At 37.4% G+C, this 27,804-nt stretch overlaps 1 protein-coding gene across 9 annotated transcripts in view; it reads right to left on the bottom strand.

The window, feature by feature from the left end:
* TASP1 (taspase 1) overlaps nt 1-27,804 on the bottom strand; it is a 295,816-nt gene that overhangs the window by 134,680 nt on the left and 133,332 nt on the right. For 5 of the 9 annotated variants that reach the window (XM_078056923.1, XM_078056926.1, XM_078056928.1 and 2 more), the window contains exons 9-10: nt 26,774-26,893; nt 21,549-21,627 (exon numbers count right to left, since the gene is read on the bottom strand). In XM_078056923.1, the coding sequence (XP_077913049.1) occupies nt 21,549-21,627; nt 26,774-26,893 (199 nt within the window). The remainder of the gene's footprint in view (nt 1-21,548; nt 21,628-26,773; nt 26,894-27,804) is intronic. The other 4 variants (XR_013441943.1, XR_013441945.1, XR_013441944.1 and 1 more) reach the window with 1 other exon arrangement.

Here is a 27,804-nt window from a genome sequence, read left to right as displayed (position 1 = left end):
AAACAAAGTGAAAAAGACAACAGAATAACATTTTTAAATTACTGAATGAAAAAAACAGTCAACATAGAATTCTCTGTGCTGAGAAAATAACCTTCAAAAATAAAGGGGAAATAAAGACATTTCAGATGGATAAAGATGATAACTCATCACCAGCTGAACTATAAAAATACTAAAGAGCATTCTTTAGGCTAAAAAGAAATAATACAAGAAGCTTGGTATTAGGAATAAAGAGCAAGAGCATCAAAAAGAGGAACTAGTTGGATAAATTTTTTAATTTTAAAAAGCTATTAAGTATGTGTGCATGTGTATATTTGTGTGCAAATTTCTTTAAAAGATAACAGACCACCCAAAGAACAAACAATCCAATCAAGAAATGGGCAGAAGACATGAACAGACATTTCCACAAAGAAGACATACAAATGGCCAACAGACACATGAAAAAGTACTCAACATCACTCAGCATCAGGGAAATACAAATCAAAACCACAATGAGATACCACCTCACACCAGTCAGAATGGCTAAAATTAACAAATCAGGAAACGATAGATGTTGATGAGGATGTGGAGAAAGGGGAACCCTCCTACACTGTTGGTGGGAATTCAATTTGGTACAGCCACTCTGGAAAATAGTATGGAGGTTCCTCAAAAAGTTGAAAATACCCTACAACCCAGCAACTGCACTGCTGGGTATTTACTCCAAAGATACAAATGTAGTGATCCGAAGGGGCACCTGCACCCCAATGTTTATAGCAGCAATGCCCACAATAGCCAAACTATGGAAAGAGCCCAGATGTCCATCAACAGATGAATGGATAAAGAAGATGTGGTGTATATATATATACACAATAGAATATTACGCAGCAAAAAAAAAAAAAAAAAATGAAATCTTGCCATTTGCAACAATGTGGATGGAACTAGAGGGTATTATGCTAAGCGAATAATTCAATCAGAGAAAGACAATTATCATATGATCTCACTGATATGTGGAATTTGAGAAACAAGGCAGAGGATCATGGGGAAAGAGAGGAAAAAATGAAACAAGATGAAACCAGAGAGGGAGACAAACCATAAGACACTCTTAATTTTAGGAAACAAACTGAGGGTTGCTGGAGGGGAGGGAGGTGGGGGGATGGGGTGGCTGGGTGATAGGACACTGGGGAGGGTATGTGTTGTGGTGAGCACTGGGTAGTGTGTAAGACTGATGAATCACAGATCTGTACCTCTGAAACAAATAATACATTATATGTTAATTTAAAAAAAGATGACAGCCCATTTAAAGTAAAAATAATTTTAAAAATAAAAATAATAATGAAGATGATACCTTGTGGGGTTCATAATATAATATGAGCATTAAAATATATGCCAAGGACTCAAAGGATAGAAAATAAATAATGAATTTGTCCTGTTAAAAGAATCTTACATTGTTTGTAAAGTAAAATATTATTATTTTAAAGTAGACTATAGTAAATCAATGATATATGTTGTAATCTCTAGAGAAACCACAAAAAAACATAATATGTTGAAATAGAACAAAATATTAATAGAGGAGGAAAAAATGAACTACTAAAAAGTATTCAATCCAAAGGAAAACAGGAAAAGAACAGAAGAGCAAAGAAAATTAAGAACAAATAGAAAATGAAAAGCAAGATGGTAGGATTTTGCCCAATCATATCAATAATTACATTAATTGTAAATGGACTAAATGCTCCATGTAAAAGGCTCAGATTATCAATCTGGAATAATTTTAAAAGGGGAGGGGGCCCCACTTGTTTATAAGAAAAATAATTTCATATAAAAAGCAAGATAGGCTAAAAGTAAAATGGTGGAAAATGATATCCCAGACAAGCATTAAGAAAGCTGGTGTGACTGTGTCAGTGTTAAACAAAGTAACTGAAATGAAGAGGCTTATCTAGAGATAAAGGAGAATATTTTATAATGATAAAATTTATCCAGATTTATCCAGAAGACATAACAATCCTAAACGTGCATGTAACTAATAACTTCTAAACAGAGCTGTATTTAGAATTCTTTCAAATATCAGAGCTTCTAAATACAGGAGGCAAAATGATAATGAATGCAATGGGCCGAAATACATCAAACATATAAAAATCTACAAATTGACAATCTCACATATGAACAAATAAATCAATGTAAATTAAAAAAACAAATTCAATAAAATAAGACTTATTTGGAGCGCCTTTGTGGCTCAGTTGGTTAGACGTCTGCCTTTGGCTCAGGTCATGAACCCAGGGTCCTGGGATCAAGCCCCTCGTCAGGCTCCCTGCTTAGAGAAGAGCCTGCTTCTCCTTCTCCTCCCCACTCGTGCTCTCGTTATCTCTGTCTCTCTCAAATAAATAAATTAAAATCTTAAAAAAAAAAAAATAAGACCTAATTGAGCATCTTAGGAAATTACCTGAGCATCATTTCATTATTTTGAAAACTGATGTATAAATAAAAAGACCTGAGCATCTTTTCTGCCTTTCCTGTATAAACTATATCTGTGGGTAGCCAAATAGATGATGAGGAAACGTTTTCTTTTTAGAATAATTATGGCCAATAAATGCATAAGAAATCATAGAATTCTGGGACATAGTCACACAATGGAGTATTATACAAATGTTAAGATAAATGCACTAGAGTTATAGAACACCTTTCTGGACAAATACTATAGAAACATAATATTTAGCAAAAGAAGCAAGTCACAGACAACTACATACCATATGATATCATGCTCCTATACCTCAATAAAAAACCATAAAACAAGTAATAAATTGTTTAGGATGCATACATATTAAACTTTTTTTTTTTTCAAGGCAAGGGAATGATACACAATTCAGGATGGTGGTTGTCTCTGGAGGAGAGGCAGAGGTTTGGGAAGAGAATGGAGTAGATATAATACAATTACTAATGTTCATGTTAAGATGATAAAAGGGTAAGGGATTTTATTTTATTTTTATGTTTTATAACTTACATATATGATACATTCTTTTAAATATATTCAATAACACAGCTTAAAAATACTTAGTTCTTAATAAGAAAAAAAAGATACAATCAGTTGGTATCTACCAAAACCCTTGAAAACATCCATTCTTTTTGATTCATAAGGTATATTTCTAGGAATTTGTGTTAAGGAAACAGACAAGTATACAAATATTATGTACAAGAAAATCACTGTTATTTGAACAGCAAAACAAAACAAAACAAAAACAGAAGGCAGGAAATAACTCAATGGTCATTCTAAGAAACTGAAGCAATTTTATTAAATAGAATTTTTTTGGAATAATTTTACAGAATAGAATTTTATTCAGCTATTTTAAAACAATAAAATTACCATTTAAATCACTAACTTAGGAGTTAGTAAATTCCTAAACCTTATGAGTTAGACCAGGGGTACTTAAGCCGAGCAATCCATGACTATGAATCCCATGAAATTCTACTAGAACTGTGTGTACATTTATGCAGATAACTGTGTTCATGTGCATGTTTCTAGGCAAAGAATCCACAGTTTTTAGATTCTCAAAGGGAAAATGGTTACTCCAAAAAAATAGTTACTATGTTATAAGCTAATCTCTAAAGATGGCCCTCAGTGAACAAAGCTACCTGGTATTCATGACCTTATGTGTTCCCCTCCTACACTGAATCTGGATTGGCCCTATAATTCATTAACAAGCAGAATGCTAGTCCCAGCCTGAGCCCTAAGGAAGACTGACAGCGTTTACTTTTGCACTTCGAGAGTCCTGAGCTACCATCTAAGAAGTCCAGCTACCTTGCTGGAGAGGCCACATTAGAGAGGAAGAAGCCCTGATACTACATGGAAAGAAAGCAAGTCCAAAGCATTCCAGCATGGCACGTGTTGTGATGAGCACTGGGTGTTATACGTAACTAATGAATCACTGAACACTACATCAAAAACTAATGATGTACTATACAGTGGCTAACTGAACATTTAAAAAAAAAAAAAAAAGCATACCAGCTGAGCCCAACCTTCTGGCTGTCCGCACCAAGGCACCAGCCATGTGAGAAAGCTTTTATGGACATTCAGTTAAGCCACCACCTGAATGCAGCCATATGAGAATCTCCAGGCATAACCGGCAAAAGAGCTGTCCACTTGAGAACCAGCCAACACACATAATCATAAGAAATAAGAAAAGGGCTGTTCTTCTAACCCACAAAGATTGGGGGTGATTTGTTAAACAGCAATAGGTAACCAAATAGTTACCGATGGCTGATTTAGACTGAGTAACTTCACCTAATTAAGTACCTAATGTGTTGTAGTATAATGGCTAAAACAAAATAAGAAGCTATCCATCAGTGGATATAACATCACTCCTCAGTCCTGTGTGTAATCCCTGTCCATGTGGGCATGTATGTGTGTGCACACACATGTACACACACACACAGTAACGCCATTTATATAACAGTTTACTGAACAAAAACAACTTTAGTCACTTTGATTTCATGTACTTTATTTATAGGCCCTTTTATTACACATAAATGAAATACAGATCAAGCATCTAACTTTGCCCTTATATTAAGAGATGAAAAGGAGTGAGACCCTCAAATGACCCTTCATTTTAAATATTACAGTGGTTACTTATGTAAATCACCCTCTAGACTTAAAAAAAAAAGTACACTGAGGTTAAGGGAACACGTGTTTAAAGGTATTTTATAATGCTAATAAAATAGCATTGTATTATGTCATATTAGGATAATTACAATGCTTACTGAATAGAAATACTTTCTCTTCATTAATTTATACAATAATCTTGCAACTGATACTTGAGAGGAAAACAAATTCAAACAGAACCAGGAATTCTGCCCCAGAACCAAGAAGCAAAGCAGAACATAAACAATATGAAAAAGGCCAGATCCCATTTCATCTATTTAATTTGAGTGAAATGAAAATATAAACAAACTTTGTGGTGGTGTGTTTTTTTTAATCTACTGCATTTGATTTTTCAAAACAAAAACATCCATTTTCCACAGCCAGCTCTGTGTTAGCCAAAAATAACGGCAAAAGGCATGGCTTTGGTAAGGACAGATATAAATGACAACTATATATTTTTTAACTCTTTAAATACCCAACCTGTAACATTTTAAGTAGAACAACAGCTTATTAAATTTCAATTTAGCCCCTCTTCTTTTTCATATTTCTCTACTGTCATTGAGGGCAGATTCTTTAGATTTTCTAGGTACTCAGGTACTGTTTGACCTTTCTGAACCTGATTTCTCATTTGAAAATGAGAATCATTATGTAAGAAGTATTCAGCATAGTGCCTGCCCATAGCAATTGCTCAGCAAATGACAGCTATAATTACCATCCCTATTACTGATCACAAAATGATGGCAAGTGCCCAGTTTAGTAGGATACTGGTGGTTACCTGCACACCTATTTCCTCCTCCTTTCCTAACAGAATCCTGATTTTGTTCTGCTTTCTACTTCCCCCAACCCACAGTTATGAACGTGCCTCACAGGCATATCATGTGCCCATGATAGGTTTATGGGTAATTTCCTTTTTTCAGTGATTATTTCAGGAATAGGCATGTGACCCAACATTAGCCAATCACCAGAATGTGAGGAGAGGTCTGCTGGGAAGCTTCTGAAGAAAGTGTTCCTCATTCCTGGAAAAGAACTACAAAAAAAGATTTTTTTTTCTCTAGAGACTTTTGTGTGATGAGTTTTTCTGGCAATGTAGTAGCCTTTCTGCCATCAGTCTAAGGACGAGGCCAACAATGACAATGACAGAGAACTAGTCCTTTAGATCATCAGTGGAGCTCCTGAACCAACCAACACTGAAGTCCACCTACCTCTGAACTTCCTCCTATGTGAAATCATATCGTTCCTTATTGTTGAAGCCAGTTCAAATTGTGATTTTTGTTACCTGCAGCCCAAAGCACACTAACTACTACAGTAATGGAAAGGTAGGAAAACTGTAATAGATTTTATCAAGACTAAGCTAAAATTAAACCACCCTTCTCTTCAAAAGAACAGAGCCTCTACCATGAACATGTAAAGCTCTTAAACAGGCAGGAGCATTGGCTCTGGTTTACCAATGTGGCAACAAGTTAAGTCATTTTGCCAATCAGACTGTATGACAGTGCTTCAAAATAGGCAAAGGGTTACTGAATTCAATTCAACAGATATTTATTGAACACCAACAATATCCTTGAGCCACCTCAAGGAGCTCTCAGGCTTTGTAATGAGGAACAACCATACAAGTCATATAAATGCTGTCTCATGGCCCCACTGACCACAAAGGGAATAAATCTGCAGGACTGAGTGAGGGAAGGAGGAAGAGAGAGAACGAGGGAGGCTGCAGAAAAGAAAGACATTTGAGCTCAATCCTAAAAGATGAAACAGACTTCTGGGAAATGATTCTAAACAGGAGCAGAAAGAGAAACATGCATTCTTCTCAAGAAATTGTGCCACAGAAACTTCTTTCAAGACACGTCCCCAAAGGCAAGTGAAACAAAGGCAAAAATGAACTTTTGGGACTTCATCAAGATAAAAAGCTTCTGTACAGCAAAGGAAACAGTTAACAAAACAAAGAGGCAGCCCACAGAATGGGAGAAGATATTTGCAAATGACACTACAGATAAAGGGCTGATATTCAAGATCTATAAAGAACTTCTCAAACTCAACACCCAAAAAACAAATAATCAAGTCAATAAATGGGAGAAGACATGAACAGACACTTCTCCAAAGACATACAAATGGCTAACGGACACATGAAAAATGTTCAACATCATTAGCCATCAGGGAAATTCAAATCAAAACCACATTGAGATACCACCTTACACCAGTTAGAATGGCAAAAATTGACAAGGCAAGAAACAACAAATGTTGGAGAGGTTGTGGAGAAAGGGGAACCCTCTTACACTGTTGGTGGGAATGCAAGTTGGTACAGCCACTTTGGAAAACAGTGTGGAGGTGCCTCAAAAAATTAAAAATAGAGCTACCTTGGGGCACCTGGGTGGCTCAGATGGTTAAGCATCTGCCTTCGGCTCAGGTCATGGTCCCAGGGTCCTGGGATCAAGCCCCACATTGGGCTCCCTGCTCAGCGGGAAGCATGCTTCTCCCTCTCCCACTCCCCCTGCTTGTGTTCCCTCTCTCGTTGTGTATCTCTCTGTCAAATAAATAAATAAAATCTTAAAAAAAAAAAAAAATAGAGCTACCCTATGACCCAGCAATCGCACTCCTGGGTATTTACCCCAAAGACACAGATGTAGTGAAAAGGAGGGCCATATGCACCCCAATGTTCATAGCAGCAATGTCCACGATAGCCAAACTGTGGAAAGAGCCAAGATGCCCTTCAACAGACAAATGGATAAAGAAGATGTGGCCCATATATACAATGGAATATTACTCAGCCAGCAGAAAGGATGAATACCCAACTTTTACATCAACATGGATGGGACTGGAGGAGATTATGCTAAGTGAAATAAATCAAGCAGAGAAAGTCAATTATCATATGGTTTTGCTTATCTGTGGAACATAAGGAATAGCATGGAGGACATTAGGGGAAGGAAGGGAAAAATGAAGGGGGGTAAATCGGAGGGAGAGACAAACCATGAGAGACTATGGACTCTGAGAAACAAACTGAGGGTTTTAGAGGGGAGGGGGGTGGGGGGATGGGTTAGCCCGGTGATGGGTATTAAGGAGGGCACATACTGCATGGAGCATTGGGTATTATACGCAAACAATGAATCATGGAACACTACATCAAAAACTAATGATGTACTGTATGGTAACTAACATAACATAACATAACATAATATAACATAACAAAATAAAACAAAACAAAATAAAATAAAAAGAAATTGTGCTAAGTTGTTTATGTTGCAGTGACAGCAATAAAGAAATGAAGTAAATGATGACAGTAGGACTTTATTTTTATTTAAGATTTTATTTATTTATTTGACACAGAGAGACACAGCAAGAAAGGGAACACAAGCAGGGGGAGTGGGAGAGGGAGAAGCAGGCTTCCTGCTGAGCAGGGAGCCCTATGTGGGGCTCGATCCCAGGACCCTGGGACCATGTCCTGAGCAGACACTTAAGGACTGAGCCGCCCAGGCGCCCTGACAGTAGGACTTTATATTAAGAGTTTATTTTGTAGATCATAATAAAACTTACCTGTGCAATTTGCACAGTGAGTTGCTAAGAACTATCCATGAACTTGAAGACATGGGCAGGATTTAATATGCAAAAGTTGTTATGAGGAAAGCCCAGAGCTGTACACAAACCCAAGTCCATACCGAGATACAAATAATTCTGATGTGAAAAGCTGCAAAGAAGGAACTGCTGCTAAGATATGAAGCAAAGTCAAAAGCAGGTAAGACAAATCAGACAAGTGAAGATGTATATGACAAATGTATGACAAATATTTCAGTTGAGAATATTATATTTCTATATTCCACTAAATTTACTTTGGCATAAGTATGAAAGCTTAAAAGGTAAAACAGAGGCAAATCTAAATTTTAAGTATAACGGAGGACTCAGATGAAACAAATGCTCAGTAAATTTTAAATATTTATTGTCCTCTGACATGAATTTTACTACCTACATCTTAGTTAGCTACATGGGGCAAATACTCTCGTATTTCTTTTTTTTTTTTTAATTTTTATTGTTATGTTAATCACCATATATTACATCATTAGCTTTTGATGTAGTGTTCCATGACTCATTGTTTGTGCATAACACCCAGTGCCCCATGCAGAACGTGCCCTCTTTATTACCCATCACCAGGCTAACCCATCCTCCCATCCCCCTCCCCTCTAGAACCCTCAGTTTGTTTCTCAGAGTCCATAGTCTCTCATGGTTCGTCTCCCCCTCCGATTTCCCCCCCTTCATTCTTCCCCTCCTGCTATCTTCTTCTTTTTTTTTTTGAAGATTTTTTTATTGTTATGTTAATCCCCATACATTACATCATTAGTTTTAGATGTAGTGTTCCATGATTCATTGTTTGTGCATAACACCCAGTGCTCCATGCAGAATGTGCCCTCCTCAATACCCATCACCAGGCTAACCCATCCTCCCAACCCCCTCCCCTCTAGAACCCTCAGTTTGTTTTTCAGAGTCCATCATCTCTCATAGTTCGTCTACCCCTCCGACTCCCCCCCTTCATTCTTCCCCTCCTGCTATCTTCTTCTTCTTCTTTTACTCTCGTATTTCTGAGAACACACCACCATATCATCATAGCAGAATTCAAGCACATTATTATTCCATCACCAACATTAGTAAATAAAGACTAATATGACAGATTACAACACACAATTTACCAAGGTATTATAAAGAACCAGGAAAACATTCTCATGTAGGGCTAGAATAGAAAGAAAGAAAGGGAGTAAACAGAACCCCTCAGCATTACAAAACATACAACACCAAGTCCCAGACAACAGGAGATGCAATGGTACAAAGTGATAATCTCAATGATAATTAGCATATATGTTTGTCTCTCCTCCATAAAAAAAAAGATGTTCTGACCCTGGCTCTGGTGGACATACCCTTCTAACCTGTTCCCTCCATTACAATTCAAACCCAAGTCTGATTCCCAAACCCATGATATCCTGCACCCCAAACTGCCTCCAGCATGTAACCTGCTCTTACATTCAGTGTGGGTACATGCAGACCTAAAATACCACTGTAGAATTTTAATGAAGTCTCTAATTCTTTCATATCTAACTCAGATTTTTTAACATGTCTATCCATGCTTTCTTCTAGCCAGTGGTTATTAAAATCCTTTTTATCAAAGACAAAAGACAAATACAACACACAAATAAATATACTTTTTCATGATATGAACAAAACATTCTGAAAATAAAAATGTAAGGTATCCTTTGGTCGCAATGTGTTATACTGTGGACTCAATCATGCTGTGATTCACTGAGAACCATGACATGTATTCAGTAACAAGTTAATAAAAATGCAAGCTGTTTCTACATTTTACATTATCTCCATTTTTTCTCCACGATTTGCCAGTAAATCTTTTTGCCCAAATTAACCAGTCACCATGGACAGAACTGGTTAAAACATATTTGATTCAGCATTATGTCCTTCTGACTCCTCTATCAGCATCTTTTAGAGTTAGCAGTTGTTTTATCCACTTCTGTTTATAACAAGAACCTCAGTTAGTGCTAGGTGCATCCCAGAAGAGTCTGGAAACATAAATAACATTTCTGCCAGCAAAATGATCCTATCTCAGTGGCCCTTATCCACTGATATCTGGCCTGTAAGTTAACTTGTTCCACTGTTAATACTTTCAGGGATACCTAGAGTCTAGGATATACACCAGATCTCTTTAGCTTTTGATCCACCAAAACACAATGTGGGAAGAGATTGGTAAATTGTATGGGATGAGAGTTATAGTCAAGGCACAGCTGGGGGACAGCACTACTCTGCCCATCGAAATGTTGCCTTACTACTTAAAAGTATGATCTATGGACTAGCAGCCCTGGCATCACCTCGGAGCTTTTGAAAAATGCAGAATCCCAGCTCCTCCCAGACCCACTGGGTCATAATATGCCTCTTAACAGGTGATTCATACATGCTAAAGTGTGAAAAGAATAGGTATTTTTTTAAAAAATAGCCTGAAAGACTGTTTCTAAAGATACATCATCAAGATTATTATCCTAAACAACTCTCAGAAATAGGAAGCCTAAACCAAGGTTTGTGTCTAAAGAACCATATACCTTATGCTGAAAATATCCAGGAAAAACGCTATGAGGAACCAAAGACCCGTACTTCAAGCATCTGAGAGCTAAAGCCCTGAATTCCCTGGGCATCACTTTTTTTCATAACAGCTTGCCAACATCAGACATACTATGCACCTTCAGAAAGTGATGAGTTATACCATGTACAACTTTCATAGCAACAAATTATCAATTTACAAAACTCAAAGTCAACATATTGTGCCTCACAGTCTTTTAAGCTGGCAAGACTTTAAAGTACACACAAATCTGAAGTAATGTGTTGGAAATATTTGATTTATGTTAAACAGCGCTCTGGAATTTAAACATTCGTATGCTCAACCAAACCCTATTCCTAGCCAATCGGTTCACTGATCAGCTTACATATACCGTTCCAACATACACTGCCCAGCTACATTTAATATTTAAGATTTTTAAAGACCTTTTTGTGTTTTTTAAATAAATCTTATTTCAAGTAAATTTCCTGAGCTGAAAAGAACCACCACCACAACAAAATAATACCAAAAACGGCTCTGTGCTATAAAAGGCACTGCTTATATTGAGTGAACTCTGCCTCTAACAAGAACCTTCTACAGAGGGAACTAAGATGGCAAAGCCACGAAGGCCCTCAGTCCAGTAAGGAGCACGAAGCAGCGTGTCAGAAAGAAATTGTTTTTCTGCTCCTTTTGATGGGTTATGCTTTCAAGTCAGGAAATTAGAAACAGGTGTGCCACAGGGCACACACATCCTCGCTCCACACTGAATAACACGCGTTTTCAATTTTCAAACATGAAAGGGACTCCTGTTGAATGAAAGAAGAAATGAAAATCCAGCTCTGTTTCTGCGAACCATATGAAGGGAGCTTAGAAAGCCTTTGACAAGTTGCTCGACTTACTCCCTCTCCAACTGACAGCAGGTAGTAGTCGACAATAGGAAGGAAAAGGCATTCTTTCAAGTGAGAACAATCAAAGGGAGAATTACATTAAGGATCACAGCACTGGCATTTTAACCCATCACTTGATCTTATGCTTCTGTTTCTACCATTTCTTCACCTTCTGTTTTAAAATTAGAAGTCTGTTCTTTCAGAAAACAACAACAAAGCAATGCAAAATAAGTATCTGGCAAAAAAAAAAAGAAATCTAAGAAAGTACAAACATCAAAAAGAACATCTTGGGGCTCACCTGATCCACTATAACCCAACTCTAAATAATCTCTTTCAAAGAAATATTTACTATTCTTCATGATGTCCTGAGCTCTTCTAAGGTGCTGGAGACATTTCAGTGAGTATATGAGTGTGATGGGTAAGCTAAACTTAAAGGCAACTGGTTTTGGCGGGATTTGAGGGAAGGGTGTGTGACAGGAAGCAAGATGTACTAATGGCAGCAGCAAACAGTCAACGCATTAGGTGCACGGAGGTGCCTGCAAGTGACCTTCTGGGGGGCACGGTAGTACGCGTTCCTTAGGAGAATGGATGCAGCAGAACTCCGTTCAGGACTAGCAAGCCTTTAGTATATCCAACATATCAACATATTTCTATACTGGCAATAGGAAACTTCCCTATACTATCAAGTATGGACATAGATTTCATGCCCTTTTAGGACACAGAACATCATGACTTCTTTTTTACCATTCCCAGACTATAGCACAGGATAAGAGCCTCTAAAATAGGTACTGTTTTATAACATGAGAGCAATTACAAGTCATCTTACATAAGAGCAAAATACCTGCACTCATGTATGCATGAAAAGACATCCTTCATATCCCTTAAAATTATGTTTCAAAGAAGATTTAATGACACATTTTTCATTATACAATATTAAATAAACAAAGCATAACACAAGCTGAACAGTTTTGCCGTTTTTGTTTTATCTACCAAAAATATTAATATTGCCTACAACAGGATGGCAAAATTATCAGTTTCATTTTCCAAATTCTTTTCAATGAGCATATGTTTTCACAATTAGGAAAAAATCCATTCATTTAAGACCTCTAAGATACATGATAACCAAAGCTGTCATACTGAACTGGTTTCCTAGGAAATGACCTAGCATAATTCAAAATTCTACTTTATTTTGAAACATCAGTGACTTTACTTATGTAAAAAGCAGGAAATAATATATTAATAGTTCATCAGATATGAAGTGACATAATTAGAATAAGCAACAGTCTCAGAATAGAATTCCCATCCCAGATAATTACTTTAGTTCTTAGAAATGTGCTGGTAGTTTAAATACTCTGTTATCTATAAATGAACAATATTTCTTCCCTGCCCCGCCCCCAACCAAATGGTCCAAAGAGTCAAGTGCTTTTAAGATGATGATGTTTACAAATGTTAGGGTTTTATCTATGCTCACATCTAGAAGTTACAATTCACAAAAAAAAGATTTCTCATGGCATGATTCCCAACCCTACATATTACATACCAAATTATTTCAGCTTAAGTAGCTGTTCATTACCCTGAGCCCCTGAAGATTCTTCTTGAGTGTAACAAGATTATGCAACAGGAATAGCACTGCCTAATAAGGCAGATAAAGGAACCAGAGTGGGCTGAAGAGTCTGGATTCCAACTCAGTAGAACTAACAGCAATATATTTAACTTGTTGACCAGTTTTGCCTCCCATTGAACCATCTCAGAGATGAAAGATCTATCAATCTTCCAAAAGCATGAGCATGTCCCTAATCAAAAAGATCCCTACTTCATACAAAAGAAAATTTAAATACTAAGTCAAGGCCATCTAGGACCCCAAATTAAGCTCCACATACCTTGCACTTACCCCTCTATTTAAGCATCTTCCATTCTCACCAGAATAACCACTCTCAACACTTCCCTTACCTTCCTCTCAGGCCTGAATCATCTGGGCTTGACCTAGCTCACTTCGCCTGTTATGGACTAATTGTTTGCGCCGCCACCCCCGCCCCCCCGCCCCCACCAAATTCATATGTTGAAGCCCTTATCTCCTATGTGATGGTATTTGGGGAGAGGTAATTAGGGTTAGATGAAGTCACAAGGATGGCACAAGAGCACTCCATCTCTCTCTCCTTCCCTTCTTCTCTCCCTCCCTCTGCCATATGAGGGCATAGCAAAAAGGCAGTTGTCTGCAAGCCAGAAAGAGTACCCTCACCAGGAACGGAATCTGCTGGTACCATGATCTTGGACTTCCCAGTCTCTAGAACTATGAGAAATAGATGTCTGTTGTTTAAACCACACAGTCTATGGTATTTTGTTATAGTAGCCCAAGCTAAGACACTACCCCAATGTATTTATTTGTTCATATTCAATTCATTCAACAAACATCATCAGAGGCTCTACCTGATAAGTACCATCCACGTATCAGTGAAGAAAATTGATGAAAATCCCAATCTTCATGGAGTTTCACAGTAAAGCAGGGTAGAAAATAAAAATAAAGTAAATAGATGAAAGATATAAAATTAGATAATGATATATACTATGAGAAAAAATAAAACATGGAAAGAGAATAGGGAATGTTGGCTGAGAAAATTTACATGTTTAAATAGGGTAGTCAGGAAAGATCTCAGTAAGAAGGTGAACCACCTGAATAAAGAGTTGATGAAGTGGGAGGCAGCAGCTTCAGCTACTGAGGGCAGAGAGCTAACAGGAAAGGAAGCAACTCAGGCAAAGGTCCTAAGGTGGTAGTGTGCGTGGCATGTTTAAAGTACAGTAAAGCAGCCAATGTAGCTGGAACTGAATGAGCAAGGAAGGAAAAGCAAGAGTTGGAGTCTGAGAAGAAAGTGGGGAACACGTATATCAGGCCTCAGAGGCCCTTCATAAGGACTTTGGCTTTTCCTCTGAGTCAGAAGGGAAGTGACTGGACAGTTCAAAGAAGTATGACATGATTTTGACAGGTTAGAACACCAACTCTTGTGTTGAGAACTGAATAATGAAACAAAAGAGCAAAAAACAAGGTACCAGCTAGGGGGCTACTGAAAGAATCCAGATTAGATGTGATAGCACTTTGAATCTATTGGTAGCAGTGGAGGTGCTAAGAAGTAACAGACTGTAAATATATTTAGAGAGAATACAGTTTGTTGTTGGATTGGATGTGGCTGCTTTGTACCTCCGACAAAGGTCCCTGGGGACGAGGTTTGCAGCACAGACTTAATAGACAATCTCCCACAAAAGGGCAGAGGAAGACTTGTGGCTGCTTTTTAGGTTAAAGAACCAAGGAAGGGTAACACTAATTCCCAGCCCTTGAGGAAGAGGGCTGGCTCAGAATCACTGGCTCACAAATACTTAGGCAAAAGCCTGGTCTCATTTTTTGCATTTTTTATCACCCCAACCTTTGAACCTACTCCTGGCAAGCCATGGCCAGCCACATCATCACCACCCTCAGGGTTCTAGAACTATCCAGAGCCAAAACCTGGAAAATCAAAGAACCTACAAAATCAGAAATCACTGGGCCACATACCAGAAACCAAGTAGCAGAGCTTTCTTCTTGCCAAAATACTTTAAGGAAGGGGGATTGAAGCCTGTGTCTTCTGAACTCCAGTCAGCTGCCATATAACCCCTGGACTCACTGTTTCTCTTAAAGAAAAAAAACATACTGCACAGACAAGTAACAGCATACCAATGTTAAGGTCAATCAGAGCATAAACTTAATCTCCTTCTTTTTTCTTCCTTCTGATCTTCTAATCCTCAATCTGCTCTTCCTTTCCATAGCCAGAAAAGACCACAGATGTATCTGACATTATGCATCTGACGTGTTACTGAAAAATTATGTGTGATTCTGACTTTGGCAAATTAAATCAAAATTTTAAAGTACTATTTAAAGAAATTCCATGGTGAATAATCTTTTTGAAATGACATCCATCCTTCTGTAAGAGGGAAGAATCACACGCACATTTCTTTCATTTAATGAAATATATTTGACATATAACATTGTGTAAATTTAAGGTGTACAGCTTGTTAATTTGATACATTTATATATTATAATATGATTGCCACTGTAGCAATAATTAGCACCTCTATCACATTACATGATTATACTTTCTTTTTAGTGATTGGAATAATTAAGTTCCAGTCTCTTGGCAATGTTGATGATTATAATAATCATCATTTGTCTTAATTTTAATTTGTCTAGTAAGCACTTACTAAGTGCAAGGCCCTGTGCCAGGCACTCAAGAAACACAAATATACCCACAGATCCCCTTTTCTCAAGAGCTTATGTCACTGCTTAAGAAAGCCTAAAATAAATTGTTATTTTCACACACACACAAAGCTGAGAATAAAAAAAGCTTTTATTAAAGTTTATCAATTCTAAAGTATATTTTTTTCCACATTCAAAATTTTCTGAAATCAGTCCGTACATTATAATTGATGGCATCCTCCTGTGACTGCTCTCCAGACTGCAGCTATGACATAGCGACCACTGCCTCTAGAAGGAGGTAAGCTCTTCCTATTGTTGACCCTTCAGTTGAGTTATGTGCCATGTTGGAACTACAAGTTTTGAGTTTAATTGTCATTTACCATGTATTCAAAAGTATTACAGTATGATACAGAATTGAAACAAAAAGTAATTATGAGCATAAGAAGGCATGGAAATAGCAATGGAGCATGACATCGTTATCAGTGCAGCAAATACTTCTTGTTGGAGGAATACCCCCAAATTCTGTATTTTCTTGTAAAGCAACAACCATGTGTTAAGAGTGATGAGAAAGAAGTGTGTCATTCTATAACTGGCAGTCTTCTCCCCCTCCACCCCCGCTTAGTATATGTATCTTATATTGGTATATTTTAGTCCTGGATATGACACTAAACATATAGGCAACAAAAGCAAAAATGGGTAAGTGGGACTACATCTAACTAAAAAGTTTCTGCACAAGAAAAGAAATAATCAACAAAATGAAAAAGCAACCTACAGAATGGGAGAATATATTTACAAACCATATATCTGATAAGGGGTTAATATCCAAAAGACATGAGGAACTCCTACAACTCAATAGCAGAAAAACAAATAGTAAGATTAATACATCAGCAAAGGACTTGAATAGACATTTCTCCAAAGACATACAAATGACCAACAGGTACATAAAAAGGTGTTCAACCTCACTAATCATCAGGAAAATGCAAATCAAAATCACAATGAGACATCACCTCATACCTGTTAGAATGGCTAGTATCCAAAGGATAAGAGATAATAAAGGTTGGTGAAGATGTAAAGATATTCACAGCCTTGTACACTGTTCATGGGATTGTAAAATGGAACAGCTGCTACCGACAACAGCATGGAGGTTCCTCAAAAAATTAAAAATAGGACTATTATATGATCCAACAACTCCACTTCTGGGTATTTATCCAAAAGAATTGAAATCAGGATCTTGAAGAGATATCAGTACCTCCATGTTCACTGCATCATTTTTCATAATAGCCGAGATGTAGATACAACCTAAATGCCCATCAACAGATAAATGGATAAAGAAAACATGGTATATATGTATAATGGAATATTATTCAGCCTTAAAAAAGGAAAGCCCTCCATATACAACATGGATAATCCTCAAAGACGTTATGCAAAGTGAAATAAGCCAGTCACAGAAGGACAGATACTGCATGATTCCACTTCTATGAGGAACCTAAAATAGTCAAACTCACAAAAGCAAAGAGTAGAACGGTGATTGCCAGGGGCTGGAGGAAGGGAGAAATGGGGAGTTGATATTAATGAAGTTTTAGGGCACCTGGGTGGCTCAGTGTCCAACTCTTGAATTTGGCTCAAATCATGATTTCAGGGTTGTGAGATCAAGCCCCACATCAGGCTCCACACTGGGAGACTCTCTCCCTCTCCCTTTGCCCACCCCCCTCAAAAAAAAAAAATAAATAAATAAATAATAAAGTTTCAGTAATGCAAGATGAATAAAGTTCAAGGGATCTGTTGTACAATTTGCGCCTAAAGTTAAAAATACTGTGTTATACATTAAAAGATTTAAGAAAATAGATTGCATCTTGTGTTCTTACCACAATAAAAAAAAATATGAATCAACCAAATTTTTTAAAATAATGGTGTATTTTATAAAAGATAGTGACTTAGATTCAATGACACACTGTTAAGTACTGAACCACTACTCTGAGCCAAGAAGTATGCTAACTGCCTTCCATATGTCGACTCATTCAGTACTCAGAGATATTAAGGTAGATATTCTTGGTTTACAAATAACCCTTGCCAAGTCACAGCCAGTGAGCGAAAGAGTCTGCACAAGAACCCCTGTATATACTCTACTGCCTTCCAAGCTAGACAAATCTCCATGACGCCAGAACATTAGTCAGAGTTTGCACAGCTAGCTCCTGCCACACTACTCTCTTCCCCACTCCCCACTCATTCCTCCCCACCCAGTGATGAGAACAAGATGCTGGAGTTTATCCCTGAGGCTAATGATCAAATTACCTGTCTGGCCTTGGGAGAGCCCTATCTTGACCATAACTATCTTCCCTCTGCCTTTCAATTATTACCTTCCAAGAACTATAAACATAAAATGTAGGCCAGGTCTCTGAATCCTCCGCAACAGCCTAAAGCACCAGTTTTTTTTAGTTTGGCCAAACAATTGCGAAATTCTGTGCACCACATTTCTTCTGACTTGGTCACCCAATTCTGCCATGTGTTTCCATTGTCAACCTCATAGCAACAGCCCCAGGAGAAACAAGAGTGAAGCAATCACACAAAGCCCCAGGGATGGAAGGAACCGGAGACTTGCTCTATTATCCTCAGGTTATGGGGGCTGATAATTGTTAGTCCTTAAACTTCAGAAGGATATAACATGACAAACTGGGCATCCAAATTTAAAAGCTGCACTCACTGGATGTCATGAACTAGAAACCTAAATTTATCTTTAGCCATGTGAAACTATCTTCAGTTGATGCAAGATGTGCAAAGGAGGCAATATGCAAGGGGAAGGGAAAAAGACCTTAATTTTACAATTTTAGCTTTACCCACCCAATGCATTCTTAACACAACCAAATCAATGAAATGTGATCCTATTCCAACTTCCATATCACCAATTTAAAAAAGGAGAAAGGTGGACAATCCCAAAGAGATTGAAATTTCTTTTCCGAAATGACAGTCAGGCAGCTTTCAGGATTTCAACTTAAAGTAGAATCTAGGTCTCCAAATGTCTAGACATGAAAGTAACACTTAACAATGACAAACCAACTCACTGAATAACATATTGACCAAAAATAAAGTCAAAACAACATATGATAACTAATACTACTTTGGGAAAATAAAAATGAAACAACAAATTATCTATTTTAGACTTCTGTTTGTTCAAATACCACAATTTTCTATAGACATAGGGCCATACTTAATTTGTGCACAAGCTAATTCCTAAATATTATGCATAGAGATTTTCATGTGCCACCAATATTAAATTAAAAATTAACTCATACTGGGGCACCTGGGTGGCTCAGTCGGTTAAGCATCTGACTCTTGGTCTTGGCTCAGGTCGTGTTCTCAGGGTCATGTGATCGAGCCTTGTGTCTGCCTCCATGCTCAGTGTGGAGTCTGCTTATCCCTCTCTCTCTGCTCCTCCCCCCGCTTGCTGGCGCACACTGTCTCTCTCTCTCTCTCTCAATTAATAAATAAATAAAATCTTTTTTAAAAATTAACTCTTACACTCATCTCTTCAAAAGTGAAAGAATGAAAATCAATTTTTTGCCAATTATAATTAGTATGGTTAAGGTTCAATATTAATTTGTGTTTGGACTTCACCTGATAGGTCAGTGGCACACAATTATTTTTTCCACTGATGCAAGGAAATGGACAGAAGCAACAAATATGAAAATGGTACCGAGAGGTCAAGTCTGAGCAAAGAATAGGATAGTGATGGCAATAAAAGAGAGAGGGAACACAGGAGAAATTTGGTAGCCAAGGGATGGGAATAATGAATAAGGTATTTCATTGAGCCTGCTGAATCTGATATGCACAGATGATACCCAGAGGGACATGTCCAACAGGAAATCAGAAAAAACTCATGTGGCCCTCCAAAGAAAAGTCCAGAAGAGATAGACATGGAAGCAAATACCGTAAGAGATTACTGCTAAGATCATGAGAACAGCAATAACACCAAATCACCAAGAGAAAGCATATAGTGAAATGAAGAAAAGCTAAGAGAGGCCCAACCCTGGAGTTGGTAGCAATGGGAAGAGTCTGTGAAGAAGGCCAGGATGGAGCAGATCAGAGTAGCAGGACAAACCAAGAGAGTTCCAGGATCTATGCTATAATAGAAAGGAGACACCTGTATCAGAGATCACAGAGTCAAGAGCAAGCAGGAAAATAGGGCTGGGTTGGATTGGATGGTTTGTTAGTATAGTGATACAGAAACCAATGTGGCAAGAAACTGAAGAAAGGAAGGAAAGGCAGCCATATCCATCCTCTTGATAAAGCCTGATGATATGAAGGAGAAAGGCCTAGGACTGTAATTTGAGAGATAACACAGCAAAGGGGATGAACCAATATTATTTTGTCAACCACGCATACCACCACATTGAGAGAAAAGGCTTCAAGTACACCTGGCACAAGCATATGAAAACCTGGATCTAGACAACAACCATTCTGCCCATTAGCTGCCCCCAACACACACACACACAATTTCTAAATGAGAATGACTTCCTTTTTTTTTTTTTTTTTTGGTAGTAATGTGATTTGGGTTTTTTTTTATTATTCTTTTTATTATTTTTTTATTATGTTCCGTTAGCCATGTGAAATGGCTACATCATAAGTTTTTGTTGTAGTGTTCAACGATTCATTAGTTGTGTATAACACCCACTGCTCATCCCAACATGTGCTCTCCTTAATACCCACCAACCAGTTACCCCATCCCCTTACCCCTCTCCCTTCTGTAACCCTCAGTTTGTTTCCCGGAGTCCAGAGTCTCTCATGATTTGTCTCCCTCTCTTCCCCTGTGGTCCTCCACTCTATTTCTTATGTTCCACATATGAGTGAAACCATATGATAATTGTCCTTCTCTGCTTGACTTATTTCACTTAGCATAATCCCCTCCAGTTCCATTCATGTCAATGCAAATGGCAGCAATGTCCACAATAGCCAAACTGTGGAAGGAGCTGAGACGCCCTCAACAGATGAATGGATAAAGATGTGGTACATATATACAACAGAATATTACTCAGCCATCAGAAAGGATGAATGATAATGACTTCTAACACAGATACAAAAAGAGGACCTACATTTAATTAAAAGTGTAGTTAGAGGAGTAGATGTCATAATATATACAATTTGAGGGCGCCTGGGTGGCTCAGTCGGTTAAGCATCTGACTTCGGCTCAGGTCATCATCTCAGGTTCCTGGGATAGGAACACGGGGGCTCTCTGTGCAATGGGGTCTTCTTCTCCTTCTCCCTCTGCCCCTCCCCATGCTTATGCACTCTCCCTCTCTCTCTCTCTCAAATAAATAGTTTAAATATATATATGTATGTGTATGTGTATGTGTGTGTGTATATATATATATACATTTTGAAATATACCTTATATTTTCTGCCCCAACATTTTACTCAAGAGATTACCTAACTTTTTGAAATACCTTATTACTTTTATATCTTTTGTAATCTAAATTTGGCACTATCATGAGTCACTAGAGGAAAAAAAAAAATCAAAAATATAACTGTTATAGTTAACTCCAGGGTTGTAATGAAATGTTAGCAAAACATTTACACTGGGATACTTATATTGTGAAACAATCCTTAAAAGCTCCTACATATCAAAGATCTTTCATGCATAAATGCTCTTGTCTATGCAGTGTCTCAGCACATGCTTTATGTTTACATAAAAATATTGTTTTCAATCATTAAATGACCTACAATGTTGCAGTTATGAAAAATGGTCATGAAAGCAGCAAATACCTGAGGTACTCACAGCTGTGGAGTAGGGATTATGAGCTCCAGTATTTTCAGCCCAGCAGCCACATCCATAAAGAGCAGCCTGGGAAAAGAGAAAACAGATACACAATGTATTTCAGAAATATTATATGTAATTACTTGCTTTCAAAAGAAGACAAAATCATACCCATCTAATAAAGCCTGACTTAATAATGATGCATATCAACTGGGAAATAATACCAGAGACTGTGTAAGACCTACCCAAACAATGGTTCTAACACTATTTTAAACTATATTTTCAACTACTGTATTAACAGCAAATAGCAATTTTCTATTATATAGAAAATAGCAAAAGAAAGTTTCCTAGACTCTCATCAACAGTTTTTTTCTATTAATAGAAAATAGCAAAAGAAAGTATCTTAGACTCTCATCAACAGTAGTTTTTTCCTTCCTTGAACAACCTTTTCCCTATTGTAGTTTGTCAGCCAGTTCGGAAAAACTCCTCCCTTCTGGCTCCTTAAAATCATTGTGGTTGCCTTAAAATAGTGATTCTCAAACCAGGTATATGTCAAATTGCTTGAGAAGCTTGGTGATAGGACCGTGGTTCCCAGATATTCTGATTCAGTGGTCTGGGGGTTGCCCAAGGAACTGGCATTATTAACCAGGGCCCCAGGGGGGCTGGGATACAGGTGGTCCTCCTGGCATACTCTAAGAAACCCTGTTTAGAAGAGCTTCTGCCATGCCTCCCTTAAAATGGCACAAAAGGAACTGTAAACAGTTATTACCGAAGGGCCCAGCATATGCTCACCACTGTGCCAGATTCTCCAGATATAAAGAAAGGAGCCAAAAAGATCAATTCAAGCTAATTACTTTATGAGACAGTAGAACAGATTTATATGCCTGAAACCACCAATAACACAAATTACTATGGTTTTATAAAAGAATATAACAATCATCCCTATTTTGTTTTTAATAATGCCACCCAGAATGCCTGGATTCATCTCTTCAATATCCACAATGACTTCTCTGCCTTTGGGAGGGGAACCGAAACTGATAACTTTTCCAGTCCTTAGTTAGAAGCAGAATTAGAAAAACCCTTTGATAGCTAGCATAGAGAAATACAAGGAAGTCTGCTCAAGAATATTCACCACCACAAGTTTGGTGAGAATGGAAAACTGAAAGCACAGATGTCCATCAGTAAAGAAAAGGCTAAACACTGACCCAGCAAAATGTGGAATTCATTGCAGAGGTTCAAAATAAAGAATTAAATTTTTTAAAAAGATCTCCAAACATATTATTGGGTAAAAAAAAAAAAAAAAAGAAGAAGAAGAAGAAGAAGACAAGCTACAATACACTAAGTATTCAGTATGACTTCTGACTGATGAAGGAAAAAGATATTCCCATAAAACAGTAACTGTTCTTTTCTAGGAGGTCACTTTTAAGGACTGGGGGAAGAAGTTAAGACTGGGAATGGTGACCAAACAGACCAGCTTTGTAGAGTATTCCATTCTTTTTTATAAGGACTTCAGAACTCATTTGCTTCAATATTTTACCCAGAGCAGGAATTTCCATGAAATATCCCAGACACTTCTGATACCAAGAACCTCGATACCTCATGAGGGAACATATTCCCCTTTTGGACACTTGCCTTTGGCTAAAAGTTCTTCCTTAGATTTTTTTAACAAACATCTGCTTTATCATAACTTCCACCCACTAATCCTGGTTCTACTCTCTGGAATTACTTTACCCTCCCTGCTGAAGTTCTCTGAATTTTTTAAAACAGCTATCCGAGTGCCCTGATTACTCTTTTCTCACTCAGATAATCCTAGATTTGTGAACTGTTCCTCAAGACTTTGAGATGCACACACACACCCTACTTCCCTAATCACCCTCCTTGAGAAATAATCCAAAGTTCAGGATAATTGGAGATGAAGTATCCCATGCTCATGTGACCCACAGTTGCCATCCCCAGTTGTCACTGACAATAGCTTTCTTATAAGTAGAACCAAGAACTCAGTACAACATTACCAATACGGCAAACAGTAGAAAATCTATTACAGCCTTTGAAAACACCATGCTTCTAAAACACACAAGATTGTTGTGTCAGAGTGGGAACTGAAAGCCCTACAGAAGGGATTCAGCACATGGATTTCAGGACCAAACTGGCAAACTTGTGGGATATGCCATTCAACTGGTACTACCTGGGACAGGTGCTAGGTGAGCCAAAGCCTCAGAGAACATGCAACCTGAGGGGAAGGGTCTATTCTTCCTTCACTGAAAACCCTGGACATTAGTCCACTGTCCTTTCCATTCCCCACAATTATCTTGACCAGGAGCCTGCACCCAAAAATAGCAAATAGGACCACAAGGACACCTCTAAGAAACCTAAAGGAGGTCATTTTTTTCTTTTTTTTTTTTTTTAGAAAAGAAAGAAGACTTACTCTGTTTCTTCTCTCTAAGCAAATTCCCCTTATACTACTTCTCAATTTCATGATCTAAAGTTGTCTTCCTTCTTAATCTTCTGAAATCAGTTGACCTGAGACAGTGATAGGCCAGATAAAAGAAAGACTCAGAGAATGTCCCTCTCTTATCATTTCTTTGGATAAAACATAACAAGCTTGGGGTGCCTAGGTAGCGCAGTCAGTTAAGCGTCCGACTCTTGATTTTGGCTCAGGTCATGATCTCAGGATGGTGAGATAGAGCCCCCCGTCAGGCTCTGTGCTCAGCCAGGAGTCTGCTTCTCTCTCTTTCCCTCTGCCCCTCCTCCTGTTCTCTCTCTCTAAAATAAATAAATAAGTTTTTTTAAAAAATAACAACCTTAAGCAGGCCTTAAAAAACAAAAATAAAAATAAGCTTCCTTCTTTTCAGTAGTAAAACTTCATTAACATTTAACAAAGGTATTAACATTCAGTAAAAATAGATTATATAAATATTATTATTATTATCATTATTTAATCTTCTTTGGGACTTGTTTTCCTTTATAAAATGAGCATAACAAAAACCCCCACCTCATAATGTTGCTGTAGGATCACATGAATGAACACACTTGCTGCACATAGCAAGAGATTAATAAACAGTAGTTATAGCTAATAATATAGCTATATTATGAGGGACTGTGACAAGCAATTTAAATATACTACATCATTTAATCTTCTAAGGTAACTATTTATACCCATTTTACAGTTGTGGAAAGTGGAGCTTAAAGACATTGAACAACTTGTTTACAGTAAGAGGTGAGATTAGACTAAAGGTCTACCTGAATCCAAAGTTCACACTCTTAACCACTAAACTCAACTGTGTATTTATGTGGGGCTGAGTTGCAGGTAGAGGGAGAGTGGAATGTAATAATTCCTTTCTCGTGTCCCAGTTGTAAATTCTAACTATTGTTGGTAAGCCAAGAAAATAAATTCTAATTCAAATGCCACTTCACCATCTGAACAGTTGTTATTATATGTCTAGAGCAGAGTAATATGCTAAGACTTTTTAACATTTCACTTGTGCATTTAAAATGTATTTAAAAGCATATAATTTTAGCATATTTTTTAAAAAGTCATTTAAAAAGTCATTATTTTCAATATTTTGTATATTTTGTTTCCTTCCCTCTTGATCGTCAAGAAGAATGGTTTCTTACTGTCAACTGATGCTTTCATATTTCCAGGCTTATTACATCTCCTCTATCCAAGCAATATAATCCAATTAAGCAAATGCATTTTCCTGGTAAGTACCTTTACTCCTATCCACCACACCCTTTCCTGATTTTTATCTCTCACAAACTGTGTCTTCATAAACTAGCTAAGAGGGGCAAAATCAGTATGTTTAAGTTTTACAGAAGTATTTCTATTTCCAGGACAGTCCCACGTGGAATGGCTTCAAGATTGTTCAACGTAATATCCTGCTAACATAGTCCAGAACTATCCTTAGTTCTGTTGTTGCTATTTTACTAACCAAAACAAACAAAAAAAAAACAGTGAGAAAGTCATGGGAATTGCAAGGCAACCAAGGCGGCTATGCTGGTTTTTCTCTCTCCTTCTCTACCAAGGCATCCAAATCTGATATGCCAAGCTTGGTTCTTATTCCAAACTTAACAAATACACAGGGCTTTATAATGTGGAAAAACACCATGACCAGACAAAGGCTTTTTATAATGACTTCAAAGCATTGTACACATGTTGAGTAATCATTCCCCATAAATCCCCCTGTATGGCAGGCAAAGAGCAGCACAAAATTAATTATTCTTCCCTACCCCATCCCCCCATGGCATCGTGAGAGGCTTATACACTATAAAGGGCAGATCAGGGAATATCACTTGGAGCTTTGCAAAGATGTCCTCCATGAATCAGATCACTCTGCTCCAAGCATTCATTAACCACTATGTCCAAAGTAACTGTGATACCCACTTTTTTTCAAATGTGAGGGACAAAGCATACAGAGTACGCCAAGCAGTGCTCTGCATGTAACACGAGATCTAAGTACTCAGCTTAAGCACAACCCTTGCAACTACTTTACAGACTCCAGGAATCATTAGTTCACTCAACAAATATTTATTAATCCCATAAGTAATGTACCAAATTGGTTTGTGCTCAGAAAGCTTACTAGATCAAATGGATTGTGAAATATTCTCAGTACAAAACTAAGTTTGGAGATGGGGGAAGGAGGAGTGGTGAAGATGAGCAAGTGAACTGGGAATATGCCAGTTACACATAAATTAGATTTCTTGCGTGGTATCATCATGTCCTGGTGACCTGAAATACTGGTTAGTCTATAAAATAGCTAAAATGCTTAATCAGAAGAGGGATTTAGAGCGTCAAAATTTTACTATTCCTTGAATGGAGGAAATACACAATGTAACTCTAAAATCATTTCCCACTTAAAAAGCAAGCAACAATATAGTCAGGTAGTGTTTACTCCTAAAGAGAATGACATTTGCAAAGAAAGAAAATGAAGATCAACTCTTTTTTTTTTAATGTCTACTAAATACCCAATACTCAGCCTGTTGGAAGTAACAAAACATAGTATTACTGATTTTAAAGATCAATAAGAACTCTATTACTATGAGAGAGGTTTTTTAGAATCTGGAAAAGGTACTTGCTGATTTGTACTACATCAATGTTAAAAAAAAAAAAATCACAGTAATTTTTTTTTTTTTTTTTTCAAAAGAAAAAATGTTTTGCTGGCTTAAAAAAATGGTGAGCTAGAAAATTCCGTGTTTTAAATTGAAAAGCGAGTTTAAAAACCCCATAATTACTTACCTGTCCAACTCTCCCTGGATGTTTCAAGGCCAAGCCTCCACTGGAGACAGCAGCAGCAACATTCCCTTCGTGGTCCACCACTACAGCGCCCACTGTGTCCAAAGTGCCTGAGTCATTCTCCTGGAGAGCGAACAGGGCATGAGCACTCACTGAGCACAGGGTGTCACAATTCGATATGACCACATAGCACTTCTCAATACATACATAATTCACAATTCATAAATCATACATAATTCAGCAAACTCCTAAAATCATCTATTATCAAGTTGCCACTAAAACCCTGTTCAAGTCAAAATGTATTTTCTACCTAAAAATCCTGAGCAAAAGGTGTCTTATTGCTTTTCTCTAATAATAAGCCTAGCATGCCTAAGAGAGAAAGAAAAAACACCATCTAATATAAAATAGTGTAGCACAGTGTCCCCTTAATCTCCAGTTTTAAGGTCATGATTGAAAATCTGTAAGAGGAAAAGATCTATGGCATAAGTGAGCCAATAGATGCAATTATTAGTATTTTTAAAAATATTATATACAAATTTCTAAAAGTAATATATTCAGCACAATAAATAAAGAGAATGGCCGTCACAATCTTGAAGTATACTATGCTATAATTTTCTTTTACAATTCCTTGCTTGTGAGAAATTGATGGCCACCTCCTTTCTCTGCCCTATTAATGATATGCTTGCCAACTATATAACAGAAAACTATACATTCCTGGGAGGCATCTTTGCGTTTCTGTGTCTTGTCCCAAGTCCCACAAACTTAAGGCTTTTCACACGTATTGACTATAAGCAGCTGTCTCCTACCTCAAAGATTTCTGGGTCACCTGTGCAAGACAATCAAACCTTACAATCCTGGATAAAAATCAGAATTAAAGAAAACAGGAAAAAAGTTTCATAAAAAAACATCTCCTTGTGTATATTAACAAGGGAGGCTACTGCAGGTCTTTAGGTTAACGGAAGTCATTGCAGTGTTCTCACTCTAGAGTACTGGTTTTTATTTATTTTTTATTTTTTTAAATTTTATTTTATTAT

Source organism: Halichoerus grypus, chromosome 10 (genome assembly GCF_964656455.1).
Source record: "Halichoerus grypus chromosome 10, mHalGry1.hap1.1, whole genome shotgun sequence".
Taxonomy (NCBI): Eukaryota; Metazoa; Chordata; class Mammalia; order Carnivora; family Phocidae; genus Halichoerus; species Halichoerus grypus.
Note: the sequence above shows the minus strand (reverse complement) of the source record. Positions and strands in the feature narration are given on the sequence as shown.